Here is an 11651-nt window from a genome sequence, read left to right on the forward strand (position 1 = left end):
AAGACAATCTCCTGAACTCCAAACTGAATGTCGGAATGGGATGGAAAGGTGATTTAAGCAATTTTTTATGTGGCATGGTTGTTGGTGCCAGACGGGCCGGTCTGAGTATTTCACAATCTGCCCAGTTACTGGGATTTTCACGCGCAACCATTTCTAGGGTTTACGAAGAATGGTGTGAAAAGGGAATGGGCCGACTGATTCAAGCTGATAGAAGAACAACTTTGCCTGAAATAACCACTCGTTACAACCGAGGTATGCAGCAAAACATTTGTGAAGCCACAACACGCAAAACCTTGAGGCGGATGGGCTACAACAGCAGAAGACCCCACCGGGTACCACTCATCTCCACTACAAATAGGAAAAAGAGGCTACAATTTGCGAGAGCTCCAGTTGAAAACTGGAAAAATGTTGCCTGGTCTGATGAGTCTCAATTTCTGTTGAGACATTCAGATGGTAGAGTCAGAATTTGGCATAAAAACAATGAGAACATGGATCCATCATGTCTTGTTACCACTGTGCAGGCTGGTGGTGGTGGTGTAATGGTGTGGGGGATGTTTTCTTGGCACACTTTAGGCCCCTAAGTGCCGATTGGGCATCGTTTAAATGCCACGGCCTACCTGAGCATTGTTTCTGACCATGTTCATCCCTTTATAGCCACCATGTAGCCATCCTCTGATGGCTACTTCAGGCAGGATAATGCACCATGTCTCAAAGCTCGAATAATTTCAAATTGGTTTCTTGAACATGACAATGAGTTCACTGTACTAAAATGGCACCCACAGTCACCAGATCTCAACCCAATGGGGCATCTTTGGGATGTAGTGGAACGGAGCTTTGTGCCCTGGATGTGCATCCCACAAATCTCCATCAACTGCAAGATGCTATCCTATCAATATGGGCCAACATTTCTAAAGAATGCTTTCAGCACCTTGTTGAATCAATGCCACATAGAATCAAGGCACTTCTGAAGGCAAAAGGGGGTCAAACACAGTATTAGTAGAGTGTTTCTAACAATCCTATAGGTGAGTGTATATTACTTTGCATTTGATCCAGAATTGCTACAGAAGACCTTTAAGTTAGTTTTTATTGCCATTGACAAAAGAGACCTATTCGAGATATTTAAAGTTACACTATGTATGTTTTAAGACAAAATATTGTTAATTTCAAAAGTAAGCAATGACAAATACGTTATCAGTGAATGTGCACTGGTGGCTGCACATTCCACATCACACTTGTGTCAACTGGATACTAGACTATGACTGGATCCCCATAGTTGTGAAAAAGTGAGCATTATGCGCCGGCGAAAGTTAAGATCATGAAAAAGATCATAGTTTGGATTAAAACATTCCCAAGGAACACCTATTTCCCTAAAAAAATCCTAAGGGAAACATAGCACTGGTTGGCCACAGGAGCGGTTGTGGCTCAGTGGTAGAGCGGTTGCCTGCTAATTGGAAGGTTGGTGGTTCGATCCCCGCACCTGCAGTCATTATCGAAGTGTCCTTGGGCAAGACACTGAACCCCGAGTTTCCCCCGGTGCTGCGCATCAGAGTTTGGATGTGTGTGAATGTTTATCTGATGAGCAGGTGGCACCTTGTACGGCAGTGGCGAATTGACAAATTTTTTTTGCATTTGTTTGCGTCTTTGCACTGACTTTGTATTTATTTGTGCCACTGAATTCAAGGTAAAAATGGTTTGTGTATGCGCCGTTTATATAAAATTTGTATTTAAGGTTTTATTTAAACACCAAACAAATAGGGATGTACAGCCACTGAACATACCTCTACATCAACCGCCACCCCACCACACACAATACATGGGATTAAAAAAGTAAGATGATAAATTAAAAAGATAGAAATTTCCCCAAGGGGAAAAACAAAGGTTTTATCTTATCATGAAACATGGCAGCTAAAAAAAATAGTAATAACAAAAAGAGAAAAACAAGGACAAAAAGGGACTTGAGGGTTGTCGACAGCTCCATATACGTGCCAACATGCCAACATTAAACGTTTGACATTCAGAGACTCAAAGTGCCAAAAGATCATTTAATATCACTGGTATGGTCACAGGCACTGTCTCCAATATAAGTGCCGTCAGCTCAGCGGCCAAACCCTGCCAAAAACAGGCAACAGGAGGGCACTCCCACACCTTGTGGAGGACAGTGCCAGTGGTCTTTAATGTACACAGGGTGATTGAAAGGTCATTGATAACTTTCATAAAATGTAGCTTACGAGGGGTCAGGTTGGTCATGTGTATGAAATTATGATGAATCTGCTGGTGGTGAGCATTTTAGGAGAGACAAGCTCGATAATGACTCACACCTTACTAACCCAGTCTAGGGACATCACCACTCCATGGTCAGTCTACTGTGAGCGTTTTTGTATGTGGCCTCAAGCAAGTGTAAGTAAAAAGGGGATACCATTCCTCTCGCAGCTCCTTTAGTAACAATCGGCTCATAAAGTGGACGTGTAGGCAGCCAATCCTGCCAAGGTTGACTGTGTGTTAACAGCTGCTCTTAACTCTAAATTAAAAAAAAGGAAATGCTTGGCAGATTGAAGCTATTGTTAATATCTTGAAAGGAGCGTAAACTATCTAAGCCGATCACCCAAAAACTGTATCCCTCCCTTTTCCCACTGGAAGTAGGTGACAGGTCTCCCCGTAATCAGTAAAGCTTAATTGTTAAAAATTGGAGGCAGGTGCCATCTGCAAGACACATCACAAGTCCTTTCCACTGAGCGCCAATCCTGGATCCGGTGGGTCACAATGGGGCTGCAACGTATTTGACATTGCTTTACAGGGACCACAGGTGCACCATTCTTTCTTCCATTTTATGCCAACAAACCGCCAAGAAGAGTGCTAACCCTTCAGAATCAGAATCAGCTTTGTTTGACAAGGTACGAGGACACATACGGGGATTTTTTCTTTGGAGCATCGGTGCGCACACTGTGCTTACACATACAAAACAACCAAAACAAAAATATACACACTAATATATAAACTACACACTAATATATATATACATATTCTACAGAACAGTATAGAGGCATTAGTGAACGAAGAGTTCAATAAAAATTATTTAAATATTGAGCATGGTGCAAGGATACTGGGCAAATAGTTTTATGTTATTATATTACAATATGAACAGTATGAACATTATGGACAGTTCTAAAATAGAAAATGAGAATGATGAATAACAAATAAGAGAGATGTGAGAATGGGAATGAAAAGTAAATAGTGAATAATAAATAAGTGAGATATGAGAATGAGAATGATGAATAATACTAAATAAGTGGAATAATAAGTGCAACCAGTGAACAGGTGCTGTAGAGACAGTGTTACGGGGTTATTGACCAGAATTTAACCTGACACTGACGGTAAGAAGTCCGCTGTTCATCAGAGAAATGGCTTGTAACCCTTTTGTGAGGGCTAGTGAAACCGCTTGCGTTCCATCTCAAAATATAATATTAAGTTCAGGAATAATTTTGGGCGTGAGCTTCTATAGTTAGGGCCAACAGAGACATGAAGATCGCACCTGTGACCATCTGAAAAAATACCCAGACAAACACGTTTACAACTAAATCCAGTAAAGCACCTCTCCCTCCATACAAAGAGAAAGTAAGGACAAAAGCCACAATGTGAGCCGCTCCATATTAAAACAGATAGAAAGAAGAAGAAAAAAAAATGTTTATAATGTAACTCAAGTCTAAGACTAAAATAGCTGCCTTACCATTATGTGTTAGCTGCACCAGAAGTGTAATTGAAACCAGGACAACTGAAAACTGCCCCATAGTGTGAGGGAAACTCTTAATGTGTAAAAACAAAAATGCTCCTCAGCTAATCCAGATTGATAACATAAAGCTATTGATAAACCAAGCCTACTAGGAAATTATTGCTGTGAAATGGTTAGATTGATGCATATAAACATTGCACACTTATTTCATGACAGAAGACACCACCTCATGACAACGGCAGCTCGTAGTGGCTGGGGATTATTTAGGATTATGATGAGTAGAACAATAAATAGAGCAACACAGGTTGTCGGTGAAAACAGCACAAGATCCCTAGGTGTGGTTGCATTATAACAAGTGATTAAACCTGCTTCTAGGAAGATACCTAGACCCGAAACTAATCAGTCGCTCCAATTTAAGGTCAAACTAAAGTGTTATGTGCATGTTACCTTGTATCAGCGTTCTGTATAGCATCTACCACTCGAGTTGACTTTTAAAGTCAATAACAATAATTGAGTGTGGAAGAGAAAAAAAAGATTGTCCAACATAGACCGTATCAAAGAGGGAAGCAGAAGTGCCAGGTACAAAACTAGATGAAAATGGCATCTTAATCAATTCACAGCCTATCTTCATCCAGGAAGATTAAGAGTTGGCGAGTGTACATGAGCTGCGATCTTGCCTTACCGGTCCACTAAACATGTTGTTTTTTGCAAATTATTACTGTGTGTCTGTCATCATTGGATGGATTCCTACAGAGATAGACCTTTTTGTTAAAGAGCAAGAGCCTTTTTGGTTATCATGGAATCACTTTACCAAACCCACTAGACCTCATTTGAATAAACAGTCCTTTTATCATCGTAAAACACACTTCATTCATTTCTGGCTACTTCAAAGTCAACAAAACAAAACTATCAAACCCCTGTCTTGGTTTGTGTTTCAACTGTTCCAGCAATCACCATTCTGGTTTGGTTTAAATAAAGCCTTAAAACTTTAATGCATAACTTTGATATTACTGAATGGCCATTACATTCAAGTCATTGCCAAATGAGTTGCTACGAATCTCATAAAGACTATCAGCTCCACACAACTCTCTATGTATTTCTCAGTATGGCTATGTTCAGAAGATTGTGTCGTCCAGTGAGTTTCCCACGCAGGAGCTCCAGTTAAAAAATAACCTCTTCTGAAGATTTTTCCATGTTTTTTAATGTGTCCTCATTGCATACTAGCAACCGTGGGTGATCACAGAAGGCTTGTATCATGTGGACACACCGACAGTACTTAGAATTCCTCATGAGGGTGACAGAAACTATGCACTATAACTTTAATTTACCCATTTACTTGTGAAAATATGGAAGAACATAAAAGGTCTGTCTCTGTAGGGATCCTTTCCATAATGTTGTCAGACATTTAGAATAATAATCTTAGCCTATCAGTGGCAAAAACAACACTTTTAGTGGATATAAATTGTCAATGAACATTTGAACCCAGTTCACGGCTGACCCGTTACAACTTTCTTCCTCAATATTGGACCAGTTTTAAAGATTGTTGGTTGATTGTTTAAAGATTGTTGTTCATAGTCACTTAGACACCAACACATTGGAAAACAGTGTAATTGTTATAGCATAGAGCACTTCTTAACTCTCTTTGTTTGGTAGGTAGTGAACACGTTCTCTGTAGCAGATAGGTCATGTAGCAGCGCAGACTTACAGTACTGACATATACCAGACAGTTTTGCTGTAAACCTTTGTAGCTCTTTCTGTTTGTGTGTGTGTGTGTGTGTGTGTGTGCTTTCCAGGTTGGAGTGTCGTATGTTAGCAGACGTGGGGTCCATCATGCAGCTGCTGCAGATGCGGATGCAGATGATCCCACCTTCCTACAGCACCCTGACATCGCCCCCTAACTTACTTTCCTCCCCCATCCTGTCCCCCACAGACCAGTCACCATCCACTGACCCCCAGCAGCAACAGTCTAAAGAAAACCAAGATCAAGTCCTTCAACAGTTCCCAGAATCTACTGTCTTCCATCTTACTGCCTCACCCCCTCACACTTCATGTCCGTCACTGTTTTCTTCCCCCAACCTCCCCCAGAACAGCTCCACCTCTCCACCCCTTTCTCAAACCTCCAGCCAGTCTCCGTCCTCCCTCCTTCCTCAGACTGGAAGCCTGAGTCTAGATCCAGCTCCCAGCGAGGCCTGATCAACCAGTCCTTTGTGTCAGGACACAGAGCTTATCCTCTGTATCACAGGTACTGGAAATCTTGTAGTAGCACATTTCACTTTCACAGGAGAATAGGATAGTAAGGAAAAACAATGTTGTAGTACTCAAGACCACTTTCAAAGGTTTCATCTTGGAATCAACCACATTTTTATTTGGTCTTGTTCCAGTCTCGGATTAAGGGGACTCAGAATTTTATTTTAAGACCGGTCAAGACCACAACTGCAGGGATATCAGTAAATTGCTGGTGAGAGCCCATGAGAGAGAGACATCATGGCTTTCAAAAGAGCAAAGTGGCAGTTGGTCAAGGCCACACGCCCAGCCTCCACCTTAAATTTATTTACATTATAACCTACAAATATGGCAGATCCCCAAAGATGACAAAAATGACAGACAACCTCATTACAAATCACATGAGGTCCCCAGGTTAAACTTGTCCTCACACAATTGAGGGACACATGGATACAATTAGGTGTTTGGGATGTATCCCCTAAATCTATTGCTCCAGTGCATGCTGGGAAGGTTCCTAAAACATCAATCCACATGATCAGCACTTAGCCAGTAAGAATACTGATCAGGGTTTCAACTTTTCTCATTTTGCCTTCATTTCAAAGAGCCAAGCTAGCTGGTCTGAGAACTAACCAGATGATTTTAACCTTATGTTAGCCTAAAATATTTAAACCACACTTTAACAACTGGGCACATGATACTAGAATCCATGTAAATGTATGCATTTAAGAATTTTATTGAGATTTGAAGGCCTCAGAGAACTGGAAGCCATTTATTTTAAAGGACACCATCTACACACCAACAATCTCCCCCTCTAACCCCCAAATTCCATTGGATGCGTAACGGCTGCAGATCCACTCTGGAACGGTGGCAGAGTCATTAGGTTTCTGTAAAGTCAATGTGTGTATTTGTGTTTTGCAACAAATCCGGACCTGCTGGGTGTTGACGGACTTTGGAACACGTAGCCGTCACATAGCGGAGCCTATCCGCTGCTATTACGCATCCGGTGGAAATTGTGGTAAGAGTTCACCGTGGAACTATGTTTTTTTGGCTCCAAAACATTTGACCTTACTTTGTTTGTCTCCGTGGCAGGACCAGTCCGTCTGTGGACAGACAGTCCCTGTCCTTCCAACATCTGTCAGTCATATCTTCACCAATCAACCAATCACAAGAGGACCCCGTCCCTGCTCAACCCAACACAGAAGCAGCATCTAGCCGATCAGAGCAGCCCTGGGGCCCGCTGTGCCTGTCATCATTGGACAGTGGTGTCACCACACCGCAGAGTCTGCTCTGTACTGTGTGAACATGCTTCTGCAAAATGATTTACATCTGTCAAAATAGAGATCACAATAAATGACCAAAAAGAAATCATGCATCAAACCCACATTTTAAAAACACTTTAGGTTGACATACTTAGACAAATGCAGTAAGTAGAGGTGGGCGATCCTTTGCAGCGGCAAGGGTTCAAATCTGACCTGTTGCCCTTATCTGTCTTCCCATCTCTCTTTCCTGTCTATCTACTGTCACTATTAATTAAAGGGAAAAGCCCTTAAATCAATCTTTAAGGAAAAGTTGCTAAAAGATAGGAGACAAACTAACAGTACACAGGACAGAATGTAAAACGGTTTTGTGGTTCAAGAGTATCTGAATGGTGTAGAAAAAAACAGTAATAGTAGTCAAGTAGTTGTAAAAAGCGGTTTGGGTGATGGCGTTGGTCTTTGTCTAAAAGGTACCAGGATCACAGGGAGTGTTCCGATTGCCTAGTAGTTCCCTGAAAAGAGGACTGCATAGCATATTCCGCCGTTTTAAGTAAGATTCCAAACCGTAGGGAGCAAACAGGCTCTGTTCAAAGGGAACTGCAAATTGTGTATGGAATAACTAAACATTGGTTCATCACTTTGCCTGATCCTAGCAAGCAACATTCCCCATCAATCTCACTAAAAACCACAGCGTACATCCTGTAAATGAATCAAAACACATTTATTCACAAGTTACATACATTTCAATAGAACAACTTTTGTAATGGTATCGGTTTTTGTTTCAATATTTTTTATTTCAGTGGAGTAAAATTCCCACACTAGTGGCAATGTATCCAGGGTACCACATAGAGTAAGTGATATTGTGTGAGTGACGTTGCCGAATATCCGAATGGAGGAATTTTGTCAAGTAGGAGTAGGGAGGATCGTTTATGTACACTGTGGATCAGAATGAAGCCATAGAGTTTTGTTTGTACTGACACATTTCCAAGGCAGTTTTTACAAATAAGTCAAAGTGCGACAGAACATGCAGTACATCCATACATTCTATTGTTAGTTTGTTATTTATACTGTCAAACTGCAACTATGATACTACAACTATGATACAACACTGATCTGATTAGGGGTGACAGTGGCTCAGATGGTGCAGTATGGGCGGCTGGGGCTCAGGTGGTGCAGTAGGGGCGGCTGTGGCTCAGGTGGTACAGTAGCGGGGGCTGTGGTTTACGTGGAGCAGTCGGGGCGGCGGTGGCTCAGGTGGTGCAGTAGGGGCGGCTTTGGCTCAGGTGGTACAGTAGGGGCGGCTTTGGCTCAGGTGGTACAGTAGGGGCGGCTTTGGCTCAGGTGGTACAGTAGGGGCGGCTGTGGTTAAATTGCTGCAGGAGGGACGGCTGTGGCTCAGGTGGTACAGTAGGGGCAGCTGTGGTTAATGTGTGCAATAGGGCCGGCTGTGGCTTATGTGGTGAAGTGGGGCTGGCTGTGGCTCATGTGGTGGAGTAGAGGTGGCTGTGGCTCACATGGTGTAAAAGGGGCCACTGTGGCTCAGGTGCTGTAGTAGGGTAGTAATAGCCATTGAAGCTTTTTTTTTTTCATCAGACCATCTACACTTTTTTTCTCTCTCGGTTAGTGGGCCGTGCATGAGACAAGCGCATAAATGCTGATGATTGGCTGAGGTTGTCAAAATGTCATGGTAAACCATGTATACATGGACATGTATGGAGTTATGAAATCAAGGAGGGGGCAGGGGGTAATTTTTACTGCCAAAGATTTCCCACCATGGTCAAAAAAACAGAGGGGAGACACTTTGTTGCCAATAAATAACAACAATTCCAAAACATCTATGTTGTTATATGTATTGAGCTGCTAGACACAATATCTACGTACATATAATATCTACGTACATGGCACTGTTAATGTATTGAATAAGTGTCCATTTCATTGTAATATTCTGATTTATCATAAATAATGGAACATGCACATGTATTTTAAGTTCCATTAAGAAGGGGTGGAGGGGGGGTCACATTTGAGCATTTAAAAATGTATTTTAATTTAATACAAAAGGCATTAGTTACCTTCTGAATTACCTAGTTACTTTTATAATTTGTAACTGAGTATCTAATTTAGTTTTTGGAAGAAGTAACTGTAACTAATTACTTTTTTAAAGTATCTTGCCCAACACTGGTCATGGGTAACCCGAGTCATTGTTGACCTGTGTAGTTATTATTGGTTGTATTTGTCAGACAGTCTTGTCTAGAACAACTGAATGCATTTTTTCTGGTGTCAGCAAAGTATGTGAGTTGTGTTTATGTGATACCACTCTCAACACCACTATATAAACTTTGATTTTTCCAGAGCTTCCACAGCTTTTTTTCCTGAGCTGCTTCACTAGTAGGACAGCACCTTCAGTATTTACAGTAAGAATCTTTGTGTTTAGATGTCTCAATCTTCAGTGAACACTACTGCCAGTGCTAAACAACACAATCATGTTATCAGCCAAATCACTTCATAACTATGTCATCAATAGGTTGACCTAAACTGAGGTAGCCATTGGAACAAAGTTTTCGATAGCTATTGATATTTGTTTGACCCTCATGTGTTCCTCTGATCAAATTGATACATTTTTCCTATATCAACGTTTTTTTTAACTTCCCAAAATAACATGATTGATTCCACACAACGCTCTTTGGGGTGATTTGGATGGGTAATTTTGGGGTGTCTTATTCAATTTTAAAGCATTTGATAAACAAATTGAAATGGTTTCCAAATAATATTGAGTAAATGTTGACATATTTCAGTCAGTATCCATCAACATACATTCCTTTAATTTTAGTCAAATTATTCCTAATTTCCAGAGATAGGAAGTAACGAAGTACAAATAACTCGTTACTGCTCTCAAGTAGATTTTTCAGATAATTTTACTTTACTTAACTAATTATTTTTGTGGTGACTTTTTACTTTTACTCCTTACATTTTAACACAAATATTGGTACTTTCTACTCCTTACATTTTACAAAACTGACTCGTTACTTTAGTTTTGTACAAACGGTCATGTCGGAGAATAGCGCGGACACACGCCTCAAACCGCAAGCGTTGCACAGAGAGAAAAGTGAGAGAAAAGAAAAAGTACGGTGCTTCTCTGGGGTCAGCAGAGAAAATGATTCATAACAATCCGTGTTCAAGGATTTATAATCGTGAACAAAAAAGGAAAGATATTGGATATTCTTACCTTTATCATAACTTTGTCTCCTCCTAGTTGTACTACAGCACTTACTGTTAAAACATAAATTTGGAGACACTACCGTATTTAATCATTAAATGAATAGATATTTTTGTGTCAGTGTTTTAGTTTATATACGTCTAAGCACTGCCGGCTGCTGCTAGAGACCAATTTTATTTCTCCCGGTTGGAGGACGGCTCGTTTTGATGAAAATGTGTTTGTAGCTAATTGTTAACCTTACTACGGTAGGAAAGATGCGTCATTTTTGATTTAATGTTCTTTCGCTATAGAGTAATTGATCCCGGAAGTTTGTGAATATTTTTCCTACTTTGCTCACGTTTATTAAGATTATGAATCTGTGCGCACTGTTTGTTAAACTAAGAGCACGGCTTATGAATCTGTTTGCATGTGTTTTTGTTTGTTTTTCTCAGCTGACCCCAGGGGGGCGACTAGCGTTCCGGAGGATGATGTTGTAAGATTGTGTGTGTGAGTCTTTGAGAACTGTAAGTCGTATAACTCATGTTGTCAGTTCCTTTAAGCCTGTGGTTGTATCTGTCTATAGTTCTGGCAAATTAAAAGTAAGTTAGCTAACTCGTTATTTTGTTGTTTGTGTGCTTTACCTGTTACCTAGATTCGATACAATGGCGATTGTTGAACGGTCTTTCTCACGTTTGTATTTTAGGTAAATTATGTACATGCTACAGGTACACTGCATTAAGATAATGGAAGTAGGGATGAGCGAGTACAGCATTATCTGTATCTGTATCTGTTTACCACATGAATTATCTGTATCCGGATCCGTACTCGGACTGGGCGGGGCCTAAACCGGAAGTGGTCAAATGTAAACCAGAAGTGGGTCGGGCTCTCTTGAAATGTGCGGGGCTTTAACATGTGCGGGTTATTTAAGCATGCAATTGATATGAGTTGATCAAAATTTTTTATATTTATTGCTGATTTGAAAACTATTTACATGACAGCATCAAGCTTCAGATCAATGGTGTTGTCATGGTAACAAACAAACTACATACAGAAGGTTTTGCAAAAATGAATACAACACATGCCATTGCAATTATGAAGTAAAATGTAATGAACAAGAGTTTTCATACTCAATATAACATTCTTTTTTAAATTTTTTTTTTTTTTATCAGTGTGATTTCTTTTTTTTCTTTGTGATTTTTTTAATTTTTTATTTCCACACCAGGTATATGAGTGTGTGTGTGTGTGTGTGTGT

General features: G+C 40.5%; 1 protein-coding gene across 1 annotated transcript in view; it reads left to right on the forward strand.

Moving 5' to 3' along the window:
- Positions 1 to 7307, forward strand: part of LOC117954060 (potassium voltage-gated channel subfamily H member 6-like) — an 82845-nt gene extending 75538 nt beyond the window's left edge. Inside the window, exons 22-23 of the mRNA XM_034887530.1 lie at positions 5521 to 5969; positions 7040 to 7307. Of these exons, the coding sequence (XP_034743421.1) occupies positions 5521 to 5920 (400 nt within the window). The 3' untranslated portion in view covers positions 5921 to 5969; positions 7040 to 7307. The remainder of the gene's footprint in view (positions 1 to 5520; positions 5970 to 7039) is intronic.
- Positions 7308 to 11651: the final 4344 nt, after the last annotated feature.

This window comes from Etheostoma cragini, chromosome 12, assembly GCF_013103735.1.
Source record: "Etheostoma cragini isolate CJK2018 chromosome 12, CSU_Ecrag_1.0, whole genome shotgun sequence".
Taxonomy (NCBI): domain Eukaryota; kingdom Metazoa; phylum Chordata; class Actinopteri; order Perciformes; family Percidae; genus Etheostoma; species Etheostoma cragini.